The following is a 20,635-nucleotide window of genomic DNA, read 5'->3' on the forward strand; positions in this document are numbered from 1 at the left end:
CTGCATGTCTATCCCTATCAAGTGTGCAAGAGACACAGCTGAATTGCCTTAGCACATAGGTGCACATGATGGAACTTCAGTGTAATGTCTGTGCATAGCAACTGAAGCATTAGGAAAAAAAAATGATGATCCTGTGATTAAGGCAGTGGACTGGGAACCGAACGAGGGGAACCAGTATTCAATTCTTGGCTCAGCCATGGACTTCCTGAGAGATCTTGGCCAGGTCATTTAATCTCTCTGCTTCAGTTTCCACAACTGTAGGCTACTTTGGATCTTCAGAAGCCTGACAAGCATAGTTTGACTCATGGAGATTTAAGGAGCCAATTTTGGCTGGTTTGGGGCTGAGAAAACTTCTAAGGCTGTGGAAGGATTCCACATTCACATCATCCCTGCTCCAGTGAAGGGGCACACTGTAGGAGGTCACTAGGGGATATCTGGGGAAGGCATAGACCTGAGGACTAGCACTGTGTTTGGAGTAATGTATATTTAAATAGCCAACAGTGATTAAGCTCTTCCCTTTGACAAGATGGTAAAAAAGCCAACCTGTACGCAGGCTCTCTCTGCGACATGGTTCCTGATTATAGCTGTATTTTACATCCTCTCTAAAGTACATACACATAGTGGATTCCTTCTTTACTCCGAGACTTGGCTCCACAACACAGGCTATATAGCTCTGAGGCACAGTTCATCCATTATAATCCACAGCCCTAAGGTAGGATTTAATGCCACTTTACTGTGGAGTCAAGTGTCATGTTTAGAAGGAGAAAATAAGAGATTAGAGAGGAAGTAAACCTGTTTTCTGTAATTATCTCTGAGTATTCTGGGGACTTGTAAAGCCAATGCAGACTGTAAATGCAACTGCAGTAACCTGTTAGGTAAAATGCACCAAACAAGCAAGAGCCTACAGCTGAGAGAGAACATCCAGCTTGCCTGACTGAAACCTCATTAACATGGATAAAACAAGCTCAGTATGAATCAACAGGCTCTGATGAACAAATCCATCTTCACATCTTTGATGCAAGAATTAGGGTCAATAGGATAAACTAAGATGTTCAGAATGGCGTCTGAAGCCCGCAATGCTGGGCTGCTGAGGAAGGGGAGCTCTAAGTCCAACTCAGGTCACTCCCAGAAACTGAGTCAAACCTTACAAGCACCAGGTGAGAAAATACTTTATTACCTATGGTATCAGGCTCAGTCCATCCTCCGTCATGGATTTGCTTTAGAAGAGAATACAGCAGCCTCCAAATCTGCAAACTCTATGAAAGATCAGAAAGGAAACATCAGCATTCGGAAGAGTCGCCATGTATTTGTCTTTAATTACTCAGCACTGGCCATTGCCTGGAACAACACAAGGTGTCCACTCAGCAAGAAAAGAGGGGAAAGGATAGGCAGGTACTTGTATTGCCCTGTGCTTCCTCAGATTAATGGTAATAACATGAAGATTGTGCATTCAGCAAAGGAAAGTGTTACAGGGTTGTTGACTGCCTGGAACAATTGGGCACCTCTCTCCCACAATCACACAACAGCACTGTTTCTAAAAAGGCACAGCCACATACAGCACACTTTATACTTACACTTGTACCAGTTCGTTCTGGGATGCCTGAAAGAAATGTCCTATAATGCTGCAAGAGCAGGAGCTATAGGGTAATTTGTAAACACCAGGCATTGCATTGTGGGCTATTATTATGAGAACTAGCTCAACCAATGTAGTTAGAAGCTAGGATAGCACAGTTACAGACTATGACAGTTTAAGGCAAGCCCACCTACAAGGAATTGCAGCCAACATTTGTAAAATGCCTAGACAAATACAAAACAGCCTATATGCAGAGATAGGTCAAGGCCTTTCCGCCAATAGAGTTTCCAAAGCCCTAGCACAGAGGGGGCCTAAGATTGTTCAGGATAAGGGGAGGGAAGTATACTCTGAGTGACCAGCAGAATGTGCTGCACGCCAGAGGGAAGTGTCAAGCTTCAATTCGGGGGAGGGGAGGAGGGAGGAGTAGAAAATAGAAGTTTCCAGGAAATTCTCCAAGAGCAGGAATTTTTCAGAGCTTCTGAACAAGATTCTAAGCAAGAGAAGACATGGAAAGAGATCATCCCACCGAAAAGAAAGGAAGGGCAGCATGGAGACAAGGGAGACTATTTTGCTCTTCGATTTAGATTATTTCCCTCTAATGTAAATGGAAGTTGATCGTGCATATCTGGCTGTCTGGGCTTTTTATTTCCCAACATGGAGGGAGGAGGAAGCTGGAGTCATTACAGGGATGGCTGACGTACCATGACTAAAGGGCCTCAGGTGGGTTATGAGGGGTACCTTCATACCTACAGAATCAAGGCTTCAGAGGGAATGTGACTGTCAGGCACGGGAGAGGGAAAGGGTATGCTTCCCTAGATTTGAAAGGTAATTCAAATTAAGGTAGAGTGTGAATTTGGAGCACCAGAACTATTCCTGAATAACTCTGTATGTGGCGATTCTTAGTACAGAATAAGGGCGTCCACACATTGAGTTATTCAGCAGTTATTCCAGAATAACTCCATATGTAGACAAACCCTTAGGAGTTGACATTACAGGGATCACAGCAGAGGGGTGCCAACGCTACCAGGTGGTGACAAGCTAGTGAAGAACACCATGGAGTGCTGGAGGGCACAGATACACAGAGTTGTACAGAACAGCTATACGAACAGTATGGAGGCATTATTTTAATGAGAACTAGTGAGTAACATTGAATATTCATACAGCACCGTCCCATCCACACACCTTAAAGTGTTTTATACTGTTCACTGAGTGTTATTATTCCTCCTTTACAGCAGGCAAAACTGATGCACAGACCTTGTTGCCACTGGGGATTTGTTCGAACCCCACTCACTGGTGTAGCTGCCCAGTGCAGACCCTATTACAAGCAAAGCTGTTACAAGCCACAATTTGCACCACAGCAGTGTGACCTGGTTGCACACTGGGCTGAGTGGCAAACTGTGCTTATATCAGCTACTGTCTCACCAGGAGCTTGCAACTGGGCACCTATGCCAAAGGCAGGAATACCCAGCATGAAGAAAGCCTGAGAGCATAGGAAAGTTGCCTAGGGTCCCACCAAGGGAGTGATGGTATGGGAGAAGAGATGACATTACAAGGGTAAAAGGAAAAGTAGGCATTAATGTTATGGGGCAGGGTGGATGCTGTGGGGTAGCGGGGGCAAACCCAGGAAGTAGAGGGATTCTATGGGTCAGTAAGGGTAGAGGGGTATTGCTATGGGGCAGGGGCCACCGAGAGGCGATGGGGTGCTGCTGGGGTGCAGTGAGGGGGCACTGTCAGGGGACAGTGGTGATGCTATGGGGCAGAGGAGACAGTGCTGTTACTATGGGTCCAGGGAGGATCGGTCCCGGCTTCCCCCGCTCTCACCGCCTCGGGCCGGTCGAACTTGGCGAGGCGGAAGGTCTCCGGGGCGGGCCGGCTCACCGGCGGCAGCGCCCGGCACAGCGCCCCGATGGCCGCTGGCAGCGTCCCAGCCCGGCCCCGCCACATCCCGCTTCAAACTCCGACACTCGCCGCGCGCCTCCGCTCAAACGGCGCCTCCACACTACTACGCAGGTGCACACGGCCCGCTTCCCAGGGCGCATGCGCAAGGTGGGCGTGCGTGCGCAATGGACAAGTGAAGCCGCGCGGAAGCCGTCGCTCTCGCCTGTATCCTCAGTAATGCCCTCTCCGGGAGCACGTGGCCAGGCTGCTGCGCGCTAGAGCCGCCTGGTTGGGACTGGCAGAGCCAAGCAACTTGGAAATCCCGCAGCAGGGCTCTAGCGGGTCCAGCCCAGCGCTCGTTGCCAGGCTGGCCTCTGCTGCCGCCCTGGAGGCTAGACATGTGCAGAGGGCTGACCCAGAGTCTGAGCTCAGGTTACCCCAGCAGCTGGGACTTTGTGTAGGGCGGGGTAGGCAACCTATGGCACTCACACTGCCCGGATCCTGGCCACCGGTCCAGGGGGCTCTGCTAGGGTTACCATACGTCCGGATTTTCCCGGACATGTCCGGCTTTTGGGGGCTCAAATCCCCGTCCGGGGGGAAATCCCCAAAAGCCGGGCATGTCCGGGAAAATCGGGAGGCTCGGCCGGGGCCTCTTTGTCCGGGGCCAGGGGCATGGTGCCGGGCCGGGCGCGGGGCCGGGGTCGGGGAGTGAGCCAGGGGGTGAGCCGGGCCGGGAGCCGGGGTCGGGGAGTGAGCCGGGCCGGGAGCCGGGGTCGGGGGGTGCGCCGGGGTCGGGGGGTGCGCCGGGGTCGGGGGGTGCGCCGGGGTCGGGAGCCGGGGTCGGGGGGTGAGCCGGGGGGTGCGCCGGGGTCGGGGAGTGAGCCGGGCCGGGGTCGGGAGCCGGGGTCGGGGAGTGAGCCGGGGGGTGCGCCGGGCCGGGAGCCGGGGTCGGGGGGTGCGCCGGGCCGGGGTCGGGGAGTGAGCCGGGGGGTGCGCCGGGCCGGGAGCCGGGCCCGTGGGGCTGGGAGCCGGGCCCGCGGGGGGTGGTCGGTCGGGGCCAGCACCCCAGGGCCCGAGCCGACCCAGGCTGGAGCCGCCGGGGGACCAGCCTGGGCCGCGCCTGCTCCCCCCCCCGTTCCCCCTTACCTGCTTCAGGCTTCCCGCGAATCAAATGTTCGCGGGAAGCAGGTGAGGGGGCGGAGACTTTGGGAGGGGGCGGAGTTGGGGCGTGGGCGGGGCCGGGGCCCCGGGGAGTGTCCTCCATTTGGAGGCACGAAATATGGTAACCCTAGGCTCTGCAATTTAATTTAATTTTAAATGAAGCTTCTTAAACATTTTAAAAACCTTATTTACTTTACATACAACAATAGTTTAGTTATATATTATAGACTTATAGAAAGGGACCTTCTAAAAACGTTAAAATGTATTACTGGCATGCAAAACCTTAAATTAAGAGTGAATAAATGAAGACTCATCACACCACTTCTGAAAGGTTGCCGACCCCGATGTAGGGCATAAAATGGCAGGAGACTGGCACTAAAATCACCAGAGTGGGCACTCGCCCAAGGTCTCTGGGCCCCACCACGCTCTAAACATTTATTGCTGTGTGACTGGGCAGGTTCCCACCAGGAGCAGACACAGCTGTGCAGCACCTTGTTGCTGGGACTCCAGAGCTGGGGGTGGGCTCCTGCATACAAGTCTGTCCAGGGTTTCTTCTTCCTACACTAGCACGTATGTTGGTATAACTTATGTCGTTCAGGTATGTGAAAAAACACCCTGAAGCGACATATGTTTCACCAACAGAAATGATAGTGTGGAAAGCACCATGTCTCCCTCTGACAGCTACCGCTGCTCATTGGGAGTGGTTTAATTGTGCTGACGGGAGAGCTCTCTCCCATCAGCACAGGGCGACTACACAGGAGATCTTACAGCAGCGCAGCTGCATCGGTACAGCTGTGCCACTGTAAAGTCTGTAGTGTAGACATGACCAAAGATGCTGATGTGTTTCACTCATCTGTCTTGTGAAAAATGTAGCTATTTTGACATTTCATCTCAGTTTAGGACATAGTCAAATGTTGAAATACCAGAATTGCATGTTGGACAGGAATTCTAATTTTCAATCAGCTTTGAGGGGACAATAAGTAACCAGAATCAGTCATTTAAACATTCACATAGCAGATAACGCAGTCTCAGGCTAGCATCTTAACTCCCTGGACAATTCTTCCTCTCCAGTGCTCCTTCTTATCTACCCAATGGCCACACAGACATAAAACATGTGTTAGAATACTAATAGGAATCTACCAGGATTAGAACATGGCTACTTAGCTAGCCCCATAAGCAAGGAAAAGATACACTATAAATAACATTTGAGGCACAAACAAAAGTTGAATTATTACAGGATTACTTTTATTGTGCCTGATCCTGAAAACATTTATGCATGGGAGTAAAGTTGGCTGAAATGGCATGTGAATAGCTTTACTTAGGCAAGGTAGTTCCGTTGATTTCACTGAAACTACTTGACCAAGTATGTTACTTACATGTAGAGCTGTTGGGAAAATTTAAAAAGAAAGTCAGAGATTTTTTTTTTAAATTGTTTCCATTTTGTTGGGCTCCAAAGGGACACGCATCTAATTTTTCAAAATTGTATTAAATACTTTTATCAAGAATATTTTTGGACCATTATGGGAATTTTTGTTTGTCAAAATCCTGCTTCTTTTTGAGTAAAAAATGTCAGTTTTGATAATGTTTAGGATCAAAAATTCCCTTCGAAATTTTGACAAAAATATTACTGGGAAAAAATTGGAAAAAGTCAACATACTTCACAAAATTAAAATACAAATTTTAATTTTTAAAAAGGAAAAATAAAAATGTCCAATTAAAAAGCTTTTTGGTCAAAAAATTTCAGCTGTACTCCCCTGCAGACGTTTGCAAGATTGGGCCTAAAAAACATGCTCTATGTTAGCCCCCACATTCTAACCCTGGTGGATACCTTGGGGAAAACATAGTTTATGTTTGGCCACATAAAACAGGGGGCTGGACCTTGCAAATAAAGGCACAATGCCGATATCTGTGAGATAATGAGTGTAACTGTCCAACTCCCCTTCTGCCAAAAACAGCAGAACTCTGGAAACGTTTCCCTTTGAACCAGCCAGATTGATCTGGGGATTTATGAGCTTGTTCCCCCACCCGCTCACACGAACACCTCACTGAACACTCTGGTCACTTGTCACATCAGAAGGCCCCTTACCTCCTCGCAGGGACTTGTCTGAGCTCCTCTCTCTCTGTTCTTGCCACTTCTTTATATTTGCATTTTGTCTTTCCCTCCCTTTCCCTGTTGTGTCCCAATGGCCGAGACACTGAGCATCAAGCTGCCCTGCTCTCACTCCGGCACTATGCTGACCCCACCCTGACATCACAGTGCTGGGCTCTGTGCAGGCAGGATGACATCATGGTGCTGAGATGAGACAGGAAGCTGCTCCAGAAAATGTTATGAGGTGGGGTCCCGAAAAGCAGCAGCTCCTGGGACAGAATCAGAGTCCTATCCCCCTTCCTGCAAAAGCCCAGGGGAGAAGGGACTGGCACACTTTGCTCACAGGAGACCCAGGGCTGCTCGACAGATGCCCAGTTCCATGAGCTCGTGCAATAAGCGGGAAGAACTAGATGGGCCACTCGGAAATGAGCAGAGTTTGACCTAGCTGAGGCACAACTGAAAATTGAGTGGGGGGAATGCTTGTCCATATGGCCGGCACAATCCCCAAAGGGGAGATAAAATGGGAAGACGAGGCAGAGGGGGGCATTTTACATCAAAGGGGTTTACCAAGTCAGTAAGACACAATGGAACAGTGAGGAGCAGGGGTGGGAAAATACTTTGGACAAAGCAGAAACTGCAGTGGCATGGACTTAGCAAGAGTGAAAACTTAAATACTTTACTACAGCAACATTTCAGAGAACTAGCTCTACTGGAAGAACACACTTCCAAGCCTAGAATTAAACTGCAACTTGCTCCCACTTTTGAGTTTCCTCCCCCATCTACATCAGTGATTTGAACATAGAGGGTAGTTGATCCCTGTTGAGAAAGAAAGAAGGGAGTAGGTTCTGCAGGTCAGCTCCATGATGATGATCTCATTGTCTAGCAGACATCACCCAAAACTGAAGCTTGGTGGGAAGCCAGCAATGCAACTTCAAAACAAACCAGAGATGACTGTGCAGACAAGTTTGCACTGGTTTGAATCACCCTACAGAGAGAGAGCTCATCTTAACTTGCTTGGCCCTGTCTGTTATCACTTGTGTCATGATGAGTATAGGTGTGTGGCTATAGTGCAGCTGAAAGCCACTCAGATTAGCACAGAGCTGTGTAGTCATTGTGGTTCCTTCTGTAATGTGCACAGTGCAAATGTTTGCTTATTCTAAAGACAGATTTTAAAATAAACTGACACTAGTCCCAAAGGGCAGGCACTGAGCTTGAGAGAGCCACCGGACTCTTCTTCATAAGGCTGAGCACTTAACACACTTTAGCAAGGGTGTGTTTCTCTGTTCTGAATATCTTTGAATCTGATTGAGGCTGTTGGCTCTATTTTTCTGGAGATCAGTGTCTTGCAGGAATACTTCTGCCTGCAATGGAGCTGTCTGTCCACTGGGGGTCATGATTGTTCCAGGCAAAACAAGCTCCAGAGCAGCCCGACCCAGCCCAGCCAAACACCAGTTCTGCATTGAATGGAGTCAGAGATCCCTAAATAATGGCCAAGCAGTGCCCTGATGCTGTGCTGGAGTCAGCATGACACGAAGATACACAGTGTGGGTGTCAGACAGGGGATCTGACAGAGCCTTGGCTGGGTGAGCATGGGTCAGAGGTGCCAACACTGTGAGAGCCAGAGGTTGACGTTGCACTCTGTGTGAGCTGCATGGCAGTGGACTGGTTCAGACAGAATAACTGGAATGGGTTACCTAGGGAGGTGGTGGAATCTCCATCCTTAGAGGTTTATAAGGCCCAGCTTGACAAAGCCCTGGCTGGCACGATTTAGTTGGGGTTGGTCCTGCTTTGAGCAGGGGGTTGAATCTTCTATGATTTCTATGAACTCCCTTCTGAAATTAGAACAGTTCCCATCTGGGTACACAACTGAGTTGCACCAGCCTTCCATAGACTTAACACAGGAGTTAGCCTGCATTGTTGCTGGAGAGCTATGCTTCTGTCAGCAGAAAGAACTTTAGCTCTGCCCTTCAGTGACACCAGTTTCCAGTCTTCTTTCCTTTTGCGTATCCTTCATCCCTTTAGTCATGCAGCTGGTTTGCAGAAGGTCCCTCCGATATTCTAATGTGATATTTAAGATCAAGAATGTTTTCTTAGGGCTAGCAGAAGTTGTCAGGCCCAGGCAGTTCTAAAGTTTGAAAAGCCAGTATATCACTGTCGATTGTCCGTATCACTCCCATCCTCATCTTCCCTTTGTCATCTGCTCTTTGTAAGGTCCTGTAGAAGTTTGCATTCAACAGCTGAAGAATTTGTACAGACTTGCATGTAGAAATCGGTCAACGCTCGGCTGATGTGGCAACTCATGGTGTCGGACACCATCAGATGGTCAAAAGACATCTACATAGAACACATCACCAGATATTGGCAATACCAGAAGGGATGAGCTGGACTGCTGATGAGAATTGCAGTGGGGAAAGTAACTGAAATACTTCCCTGATAGAATGTATTTTCTAAATGGACAACCTACCCTAATTCTCAGTTACTAAGGGACAATCTTCACTCATTGATATATTTTGCTTTCCACAACCAAATCTCTGTACAACTTTTCATGAGTGATGTACCTGAATACTTGGATGCTAGTATCTAAACTGTATTCTTAAAAGTATTCACCTAAATCTGGGTTATTGCTGATTATGTACTATTTGTATCATATGACTTTTAAAAACAAATTTTGTAGCTGGAGGGATAGCTCAGTGGTTTGAGCATTGGGCTGCTAAACCCAGGGTTGTGAGTTTAATCCTTGAGGGAGCCATTTAGGGATTTTTCTAGGGTAAAAATCTGTCTGGGGATTGGTCCTGCTTTGAGCAGGGGGTTAGACTAGATGACCTCCTGAGGGCCCTTCCAACCCTGATAATCTAGCACTATACCCATATGTTGAGACACTTTTCTCAAACCTGTGTATTATATAATGTTAACATTAGCTTTAATAAAAAAAAATTATATCAGTTGTATGCATGATGACTTGTCACAACACTAATTGTTATTCTTCATGTCAGCACTATACAACAAGAGGCAATATCTTTGGGGGAGATAATATCTTTTCTTGGAACAACATCTGTTGGCTAGAGAGACAAGCTTTTGAGCTTCACGGAGCTTTTCTTCATGTCTGAGCTTAACAATGATGTTCTGGACCTCGGAGGTTGTTTATAGAGATAGTTTTGAAAATTTCAAAACTGAGTAAGGGACTGAAGATGGGCAATCATTTCAATGGGAGTTGTGTGGCCAAACCCCCAAACATAATGAATCTGCATTTACTAATACTTCTATAAGTGGCGGGTCACAGAATCTTTAGGAAGATTGGTGAATGGTATCTTCATTATCATCTGTTTGTCCAATCAAGATGTGAAAAGTATCTGTATTATTCAGTGGACTTTATCAGGCTGTAAGTATGGCTAAAGTCCCTGCAGTAACCACAGGTTTATCATGGTTCCATTTTAACATTTCTGGTCACTGACTCGAAGAAACTGATTTTTAAATAGAAATTAGTTGTTTCATCATTTTTTCTTCTCAGGTCACAAAAGTCTCATCAGGAGGCCATACCACTCTCCTGTCCTCAGTGTGTCCTTAATCCAAGGGCTGCATGAGTGGGAAGGGTGGTCTGGAACATAAGGCACTGGATTGGGACTCAGAAGACCTGGCTAAGCCACAGATTTCTTGTGTAACCTTGGGCAAGTCCTGTAATCACTGAGTCTCACTTCTCCATCTGTGTAATGGGCCTAACATTCCCCTCTTTCACAGGTGTGCTGTGAGGATACAATCCATGAATGATTGTGAGGTTCTCAGATACTACGGCAAAGAGAGCTATATGCATACATAAACAGAGATTCAAGATTTGAAGGATGGTCCTGGGCCAATATCCTGAACCTCGGCACCTTTCTTTGTTGAAGCCTCTGCTTACCAGGGCAAGACACACACACTGGGTCAGACACCACATTGAGAAAGAGCCTTCGAAGTACTGCAGGCTAGCATCATCACACAGACTGGTCTCAGTTGGAAGCCTCCGGAAATCCCAAGGAACTCTGTTTTCTCCAGAGAGCTTGGGGGAAAGTCTCCAGGACAGGGAGAGATCACTATACTACCCCTACCACTCTTGACCTCTGAACATCAGTGTGTCTCGTTTCTCTTCTTCTAGACAGGTCCAGTCTCAAAAGACTATGGTCTCCACACACCAAGAAGGCACCAAAGGGACAGGGAACTCGACACTTCCAGTAAACATTAAGAACATGGACAGTGGGAAGGGAAAACTGTCAACAAAGCACTGAAACAAACAGTGCACCAAGAGCCAAAGAAATATCGACCTTCGAGGGCAATGACCAGGCCAACAACCTGCAGCTCAGCAAAATCGCAGATGCGTGTGAACTACAGTGGCCGAAAACCCTCCTCTCCTTGCAGGCACTGACATCTCAGAGCCATCGATAAAAGGAAACTGGCGCTGAGAGGAGGCACACCAGGGAACTGCAGTGCAAGCCAAGCAAGAGCCACAGAATCACGCTCTAAATCAAAACCCAAGTTTGCAGGGACAGCAGGGAGCTGGAGCCAGCCTGAGAGGTTGCAGCACTGATTGGGGGGGTCAGATGCTCCTTAGCTGAACACAATCAGAAAGAAGTGACTGAGGGAGCAGGGGCAGGGGCTGTTGGACCAGAACCAACCACCAGTGCTTCACAAGGGTAGAAATTCTAATAGTCAGGGAGCTTTGGAACTATCTGCCACTGGAGACCTCAAACCAAGTGTTGATAGCTGTGTGATGAGACCATCAGAGAAGCAGGGGGCAATCCCAGCAGAAATATGAGAGCCTGGTTATGGTTGGAATAAAATGCAAGATATGTTTTCTCAATCAGGCTTTCCTCTAAGTACATTTGGTCTTGAGGCTGCTCTCGGGAAAGCCACATCAGCTGCTGCAGGAGGCCATGGCACATGCTCCAGTTCTGAAGAAGCTGTTTGGCACCGAAAGCGCACTGGATTATTACAGGGATAAATGCTTCTCACACCCATAATGAAATCAACATGCATCATGTCCTCCTGCTCCAGTTTTCCAGTTACTGGGAGCTCTGTTGTGATTGTTAAACAGAATGTTGCTCTCTGACCTCACTCTATGTGCTGCCCCCAGTCACAGATCTGGAGATTGTGGCCAGTTGAGGCCTGACACTGGAGCACATTGCTCCCAGAGCTGTGTCAGCACACCACCCAAGCGGGCTGGAAAGAGGGATTTTGTGAAAAGCCAAGCACCGCATCACCATCAAAGTCAAAATCACTGATGTGAGGATCCACCCCCTGCAGGAGTTTGGATAGCACATGGAAAGGGTTCCCCTAGGCAGAAGCCGGATGCACTTGCTGAATCTGTCTGGATTAGGAATATCATGTAAACAGTAGGGATATTATTACAGCAGGAGAACAAGGGTGGGTGCCACACACACCTCATCACAACCATGATCTTGTCATGCCCTTGAGCCGCCTCAGAGAAGGGGTTTTGGTGCTTCAGACATTGCCACTGCTCTGTGGATACTAGAGAAGGACTCTCCATCCCGCTGTTTACTCCTGTGATAAATGAAGGGGAGGGGTAGCTCCCTTTTATGGACGCAGCCAGCCAGTTAGCTATAAAATCCCTCTTGGTAGCTGTTCTCTACTTGCTTTACCTGTAAAGGGTTAAAAGTCACCATGATCCATAGGTTTCCATGTGGTAGCCATGGTAAAAGGAAGTGAATGGGCACCTAGCCAAAAGAGCCAATGGAAAGGCTAGAATTTTTTAAAATTGAAACAAGACTCCCCTTTTGTCTGTCTGTTGTTGTTCTCAGAGAGAGGCAGACAGGGCTGTAACTATGCTGTAAGAAAATTGGAACCAGGTATGAAAAATCATCTGTATCATACCTAGAAACTACTCATTTGAAACCCCAGATATGTAAGTAGATCAGGAAATGTCTAGGAAGACGCTATCAGGTTTATCTCCATTTATTTCTTTATGGCTTGTGGACTCCTCTGTGCTAACCCCAAATGCTTTTGTTTTGCTTGTAACCTTTAAGCTGGACCTCAAGAACGTATTCTTGATGCTTAATCCTTGTTGTTGTTTTTTAATCTAGCAATAGCCTGAGTTCCCACATGTATTTTCTTTCTTTTTGTTTTTAATAACATTTACCTTTTTTAAGAACAGGATTGGATTTTTGTGTCCTAAGAGGTTTGTGCACATATTGTTTAATTAGATGGTGGCAACAGCTGATTTCCTTTGTTTTTTTCTTTCTCAGCTCTTCCCCCGGGAGGATGGGGGAAGGCGAAGGGCTTGAGGGTACCCCACAGGAAGGAATTCCCAAGGGCGCCTTTCTGGGTTCTCAAAGGGGTTCTGCACTTGGGTGGTGGCAGCATCTACTCATCCAAGGTCAGAGTAAAGCTGTAACCTTGGGAGTTTAATACAAGCCTGCAGTGGCCAGTATTAATTTTTAGAATCCTTGCAGGCTCCCACCTTCTGCACTCAAAGTGCCAGAGTGGGGAATCAGCCTTAACAACTCCTAGCAATGTATGGATTTGCTCTATAAGAAGACAAAGGAAGGAAGCACACAGCTCTGGCAGTCATTTCCTGCAGCACTGTAGGGCAAGGCAGCCTCGGGGAGAGATATAGAGCTGCTTATAAATGCCGATTGCAGACACCAGTGGGTCAGTCAATAATTCAGGTCTAGCCCCTGGAGGAGGCAGGATGTGTTTGAGAATGTTGAAGCCATGTGCACACTGTAGAAACACCCTAGGTGCTTAATTGGAAGTGCTGAAGTTGCTAGGCAACTGGGGTTCAGGACCGCTTCTGTTCTCAGCTCCCTTTTCCTCCCGGTGTGGTACAGCAGAGGCTGGCAGCTGTAGTGACTGCTTAGAACCTGTTCGTTAAGTGGCACTGGCTTTGGTAAGATCTAATAACCAAGGAGGTGAGAGGCAGCTGTGGTACACAGCAGGCAAGCACTGTACACGCTTCCCTCTCTCTGCCTCAAAACAGGCAGCCCTGGAAAGGACCCTGTGACGGGTTGGGTCACAGAAACCCCCTTGGGACTGCCACCTGATGTGCTGAGACTACCTCTGAGACTGTTTTCCCTGGCAGCTTGGAATTGCAGAACCCTGCCTTGTTGAGCCAGCCATGCCAGTTTGCTCCAACACAGACCCAGAGTCTGAACCACGTCCCCCCAAAACTGCAGCCTTAACTGAAAACAGCTTCGAAAGTGCACCTGTCTCTAGTACCCAGATACCCGGATCCCACTGGGATCCAACCCCAAATAAATCTGTTTTACTCTGTATAAAGCTTATACAGGGTAAACTCATAAATTGCCTGCTCTCTATAACACCGATAGAGAGATATGCACAGCTGTTTGCTCCCCCAGTAATTAATTACTTATTCTGGGTTAATTTATAAGCAAAAGGTGATTTTATTAAATATAAAAAGTAGGATTTAAGTTGTTCAAAGTAATAATGGACAGAACAAAGTAAGTTACCAAGCAAAATAAAATAAAACATGCAAGTCTAAGCCTAATACAGTAGGAAACTGAAAACAGATGAAATCTCACCCTCAGAGATGTTCCAGTTAGCTTCTTTCAAAGACTAGACTCCTTTCTAATCTGGGCCCAATCCTTTCCCCTAGTACAGTCCTTGTTCCAGCTCAGGTGGTAGCTAGGGAATTTCTCATGACTGCAGCCCCCTTTGTTCTGTTCCACCCCTTTTTATAGCTTTGGCACAAGGCGGGAATCTTTTGTATCTCTGGGTCCCCACCCCTCCTTCTAAATGGAAAAGCACCAGGTTTAAGATGGATTCCAGTACCAGGTGACATGGTCACATGTATTGTGAGACCCCCAAGCCTTAATTCTTCCCAGCCTGACTCACAGGAAGGCTTGCAAGTAAACAGAGCCATCTATAGTCAATTGTCCTGGTTAATGGGAGCCATCAAGATTCCAAACCGCCATAATGACCCACACTTTGCATCATTACAACAGGACCTCAGAGTTATATTTCATATTTCTAGTTTCAGATACAAGAAAGGTACATTCATACAAATAGGATGAACATACTCAGAAGATTATAAGCTTTGTAATGATACCTTACAAGAGACCTTTTGCATGAAGCATATTCCAGTTACATTATATTCACACTTATAGCATATTTTCATAAAATCATATAGAGTGTAATGTCATAGAATATCAGGGTTGGAAGGGACCTCAGGAGGTCATCTAGTCCAATCTCCCTCAGGGCCAATCCCCAGACAGATTTTTACCCCATGTCCCTAAATGGCTCCCTCAAGGATTGAGCTCACAACCCTGGGTTCAGCAGGCCAATGCTCAAACCACTGAGCTATCCCTCCCCCAGACCGCACAGCAACACTTACAGAGGCCATCTCCCCCACCCCTGATTGTTGTACTAGCTGAACAGGTCACCATCAGTAACCCACACACTGCTCAAGGAGGGGAAATATCCCTTTCAAATATTACTGTTTTCAAATGGGGAAACTGAGGCACGGATGGAGTAAGTGACTTGCCTAATGACGGGCTGGGAATTGGTCTCCCGTAGCCTAGTCCAGTGCCCAAGGCACTAGGCCATCCTTCCTGTGCCTCACAGCTGCTGCCACCTTACTGTCAGCTTTTCCATGGACTCTGTGATTAGCTAATCTCATCCTGTGTAAAAGCAGGTGGATCACAAAGGTGAAGGCAAGACATGAGGAAGGGATGGGGGGAGTTGGTTGTTAGAAAAGCTAACAGAAGTAACCAGGAAATGCGATATTTAGATTGGGTCCAACCAGAAAAAGCCAGGGGAGGGCAGGGCTGACAACAGGAAAAGGATGACATAGAAAATAGGCTGGTGTTGCATCCCCCTTCTGCATGTTTGTTTAATGTCTGTTTAAACTCTAACTCAGTCTTACCTGCCAGTAAAAATGTAACCTTTGCCCTACAGTAGGGTTACCATTCGTCCGGATTTACCCGGACATGTCCTCCTTTTGTGTGCTAAAAATAGCGTCGGGGGGAATTTGTAAAGCACTCATAATGTCCGGGATTTCCCCCTCCCCTGGCAGAGCAGAGCGAGCGGCTGGGAGGGCTGCAGGAAAGTCCCGGGCTGGACTCCGGAGCAGCTTCCTCCTCCCACCCCCCCCTCCCTGCATTCTGAGCCGGCCGGCAGCTCCTCCTCCTGCAGCCCGCTCCGGCAGCCCTGTGCAGGGCCAGGGACCGGGTTTTGTGTTGTGCTGGGGAGCTCAGCCATGTGTCCGGCTGGCACAGAGCCCAACACCCTGTTCTGAGCAGCAGGGTAAGGGGGGGCAGGAGAAGGGACAGGGAGGTTCTGGATGGGGCAGTCAAGAAACGGGTGGGGGCTTTTGGAGGGGAGTGGAGAAAGTTTTGGGCAGTCAGGGTACAGGTAGGGGGTAGGGTCCTGGGGGGCAGTTGGGGGGGGTCTTAGGAGGGGGCAGTTAGGGGACAAGGAACAGGGAGTCTTAGGTAGGGGGTGGGGTTCTGGAGGGCAGTTAGGAGCAGGGGTCCCAGGAGGGGGCAGTCAGGGGACAAGGAGCAGGGGATAGGGGGCTGGGAGTTCTGGGGGGGAGCTGTCAGGGGGCAGGAGTGGGGAGAGGGATCGGAGCAGTCAGGGGACAGGGAGCAGAGGGGTTTAGATGGGTTGGGAGTTCTGGGGGGGCTGTCCGGGGGCAGGAGTGTGGAGAGGGATCGGAGCAGTCAGGGGACAGGGAGCAGAGGGGTTTAGATGGGTTGGGAGTTCTGGGGGGGGGCTGTCAGGGGGTGGGGAGTGGTTGGATGGGGCGTGGGAGTCCCAGGGGTCTGTCTGGGGGTGGGGGTGTGGATAAGGGTTGGGGCAGTCAGGGGACAAGAGGCAAGGAGGCTTAGATAGGGAGTGGAGTCCCGGGGGGCAGTTAGGGGCAGGGGTCCCAGGAGGGGGCAGTCAGGGGACAAGGAACGGGGGGAGGGTTGGGGGTTCTGGGGGGGCGGGAAGTGGGAGGGGCTCCTCCCGTCCTCTTATTTGCTTGTTGAAATATGGTAACCCTACCCTACAGAAATATTATTTTGGTGCTTTGCACAGTCAGGTCAAAAAGGTTCCAAGTAAGGAAATTTTGTCACTTAATTGCAGACTATTCTGCATCCTCAGTCATCTCCCTGCTGGAACGTACCTCCTGCTCATCAGTCTCAATTTTCCCTTTCTTAATTTCCTTGCATTACTTGCCCTGTTAGTCATGGGTATAAGTTAAGGTATGGTGAGGTGATGCCCAGATCGGACAGCTAGAACCTGCACTTCTGAAGTCAATGGGAGCTTTGCCAGACTGCAGGAGCAGATCCTAAATTCCAGGTGTGATCTGACCACAGCTTTACTGAAAGGGATTATTACCACCAGCCCTTCCTTGCAGCAAATGCCTCTCAGATGTGCTGCCCACTATGACTCCAGCATTAATTTCACCATAACCCTCACAGACTTTTCCTACCAATTTTTTAATCTTCTCCCCAAACAGCTGTTTTCTCAGATGTTCTTGGCCCCTATGCCATTAGCTGCATCATTCCAACCTGAGTCTCATTCTCTGCTCCTGCTTCTAGTTTCCCAAGTCAACTCTACTCGTACCCCTCAATCCTGACCTGCAGCCCCTCCTGTTACTGCAGATAGGTGGCAAGCCAAGTCTCTGCAGCTGTCTGTCCAAGCTGCCAGATAACATCATTATTATGGTGGCACCAGTCACACCTGTAGAGTTAAGGCTAAGTTTTGAAGCAGGGATTCACCCTCTGTGTTCTATTTGAGGATTGTGCTGTGTCTGCCTGCACGTCACAGCTCCTGCTCTCTGAACACAGAATGAATTTCCTGGGAATTTCTGTGTCAATCCATTAATTGGTTTATAATTAGTTTCAGGTTAGTAATTTAGTTTAAAATTAATTTATAAATGGATCCTTTGGGGACGATAGCTGCCAGCCTTTGGTCCCAAATGATCTCAGTAAGGGGACACAACAGACTCTTCAAACTTCCCAGGTAGCTGAAACTCACTAGAATCTCTCACACTAGCTGCATTTGAAGAAATTGTTTTAGGATTCCTGGGTCCCTCCTGAGATCTGAAAATAGAACAGGGAGTCAACACAGCAAAGGGACCCCTACTCCACACCCCCAAGTACAGCCCTTACCACGTACTTCGTGGTGCTCACTGGTTCCCATTGCCATTCACCTGCGGAGCAAATCAGACCCTTCTGACTCCATTGCAGTAGGTAGGGGGCAGAGGGAACTTGCTAGTTCTGCACTGAACAACCTGAAGAGATGTCCTTTTTGCCTGAACTCTGGCACAGACTACTTCTGTCCTGAGCTCCTAGATGGACACTTAAAGGGAAGCCATCTATTTCAGCACAAACTGCAAGAAAAGCAACAAAGGATATGAAATTTAATGCAAAAAAACAGTACAGAAGAAATGACTGAGAAAAGAATGAAATTACGTTCCTCTTCCTGCCCACACCACATCCTCCTGCCACTGCCTGTCTGCTGAGGCACTGTGCTGGAGTCATGCTAAAGAACTGGGCCACTGAAACTTGCACTGGTCTGAGGAGCCATGCAAGCTGCAACAAAGAATCACAGAATCATAGAATATCAGGGTTGGAAGGGACCTCAGGAGGTCATCTAGGCCAACCCCCTGCTCAAAGCAGGACCAACACCAACTAAATCATCCCAGCCAGGTCTTTGTCAAGCCTGACCGTAAAAACCTATAAGGAAGGAGCAGGGCCAGCTTCAGGGTTTTGGCCGCCCCAAGCAGCCAAAAAAAAAAAAGCCACGATCGCGATCTGCGGCGGGAGGTCCTTCACTCCGAGTGGGAGTGAGGGACCGTCCGCCGAATTGCCGCCGAATAGCTGGACGTGCCGCCCCTCTCCGGAGCGGCTGCCCCAAGTACCTGCTTGCCAGGCTGGTGCCTGAAGCCAGCCCTGGGAAGGAGATTCCACCACCTCCCTAGGTAACCCATTCCAGTGCTTCATCACCCTCCTAGTGAAAAAGTTTTTCCTAATATCCAACCTAAACCTCCCCCACTGCAACTTGAGACCATTACTCCTTGTTCTGTCATCTGCTACCACTGAGAACAGTCTAGATCAGGGGTCGGCAACCTTTCAGAAGTGGTATGCCAAGTTCACTGTAATTTAAGGTTTCGCGTGCCGGTAATACATTTTAACGTTTTGTAGAAGGTCTCTTTCTATGTCTATATTATATAAATAAACTATTGTTGTATTTAAAGTAAATAAGGTTTTTAAAATATTTAAGAAGCTTCATTTAAAATAAAATAAAAATGCAAATCTTATCAATTTAGTGTGATCCTTGCCTGGAATCCTTGTCTGGGGTTCCAACCACTAGGCCTGCTCAGCCCACTGCCGGTCTGGGGTGCCGGCAGCACTCAGCCTGCTGCCGGTCTGAGGTTCTGGCTGCTGGCCCCTTGCCAGCTGAGGGTCCCAGCTGCTGCAGGTCTGGGGTTCCGGCCACCGGCCCTGCCCAGCCCGCTGCCAGCTGAGGGAATGGAACCCCAGAACGGCAGCGGGCTGAGAGGGGCTGGTAGCTGGAACCCCAGACAAGGATCCCAGGCCCTGCTCAGCCCGCTGCCAGTCTGGGGTTCCATTCACCCAGACCGGCTGCGTACTGAGTGGGGCTGGCGGCCGGGACCCCAGACCGGCAGTGGGCTGGCAGCTCCTGCCAGCCGGGATCCTGGTTGCCGGCCCCCCTCAGCCCACTACCAGCCTGGGGTTCTGCTCACCCAGGCTGGCAGGAGGCTGAGCGGGGCCAGCGGCTGGGATCCCGACTGGGAAGGGGCCGCAGCCGGAACCCCAGACCAGCAGCAGGCTGAGTGCTGCCAGTACCCCAGACTGGCAGCAGACTGAGCCACTCAGCCCACTGCCGGATGAGTGAATGGAACCCCAGGCTGAGCACGGCCGGCGGCCAGGACTCCAGACTGGTAGCGGGCTAAGTGGCTCAGCCTGCCGCCACTCTGGGGTTCCGGCCACCGGTTCCTGCCAGCCAGAGTCTCAGCGGCCGGCCTGCTCAGCCGCTGCCGGCCTGGGGTTCCTTGGGGGTCCCCAGGCCAGCAGCGGGCACTGAGTGGGGCCAGTGGCCAGGACCCCGTCTGGCAATGGGGCAGCAGCCGGAACCCCAGAGCGGTGGTGGGCTGAGCCGCTTAGCCTGCCACCGCATGCCATCAAAAATCGGCTCGCATGCTACCTCTGGCACGCGTGCCGTAGGTTGCCGACTCCTGGTCTAGATCCATCCTCTTTGGAGCCCCCTTTCAGGTAGTTGAAAGCAGCTATCAAATCCCCCCTTGTTCCTCTCTTCTGCAGACTAAACAATCTCAGTTTCCTCAGCCTTTCCTCATAATTCATGTGCTCCAGCCCCCTAATCATTTTTGTTGCCCTCCACTGGACTCTTTCCAATTTTTCCACATCCTTCTTGTAGTGTGGGGCCCAAAACTGGACACAGTACTCCAGATGAGGCCTCACCAATGTCGAATACAGGGGAATTATCACGTCCCTCAATCTGCTGGCAATGCCCCTACTTATACAGCCCAAAATGCCGTTAGCCTTCTTGGCAACAAGGGTACACTGTCGACTCATATCCAGCTTCTCATCCACTATAACCCCTACGTCCTTTTCTGCAGAACTGCTGCCTAGCCATTCGGTCCCTAGTCTGTAGCAGTACATGGGATTCTTCCATCCTAAGTGCAGGACTCTGCACTTGTCCTTGTTGAACCTCATCGGATTTCTTTTGGCCCAATCCTCTAATTTGTCTAGGTCCATCCATATGCTATCCCTACCCTCCAGCGTATCTACCACTCCTCCCAGTTTAGTGTCATCTGCAAACTTGCTGAGGGTGTAGTCCACGCCATCCTCCAGATCATTAATGAAGATATTCTTGTTCCTCTTAACATCTCTTGCTAGCTGCAACTCCAAGTGTGATTTGGCCTCCCTGATTTCACTCCTGCATGCCTG

General features: G+C 49.1%; 1 protein-coding gene across 2 annotated transcripts in view; it reads right to left on the reverse strand.

Annotated features, from left to right (window-relative positions):
• TEDC1 (tubulin epsilon and delta complex 1) overlaps positions 1–3,558 on the reverse strand; it is a 205,628-nt gene extending 202,070 nt beyond the window's left edge. For both annotated transcript variants that reach the window (XM_054038539.1, XM_054038538.1), the window contains exons 1-2: positions 3,395–3,558; positions 1,178–1,256 (exon numbers count right to left, since the gene is read on the reverse strand). In XM_054038539.1, the coding sequence (XP_053894514.1) occupies positions 1,178–1,256; positions 3,395–3,517 (202 nt within the window). In that variant the 5' untranslated portion in view covers positions 3,518–3,558. The remainder of the gene's footprint in view (positions 1–1,177; positions 1,257–3,394) is intronic.
• Positions 3,559–20,635: the final 17,077 nt, after the last annotated feature.

The sequence above is a fragment of the Malaclemys terrapin genome, chromosome 8 (assembly GCF_027887155.1).
Source record: "Malaclemys terrapin pileata isolate rMalTer1 chromosome 8, rMalTer1.hap1, whole genome shotgun sequence".
NCBI classification, from domain to species: Eukaryota; Metazoa; Chordata; order Testudines; family Emydidae; genus Malaclemys; species Malaclemys terrapin.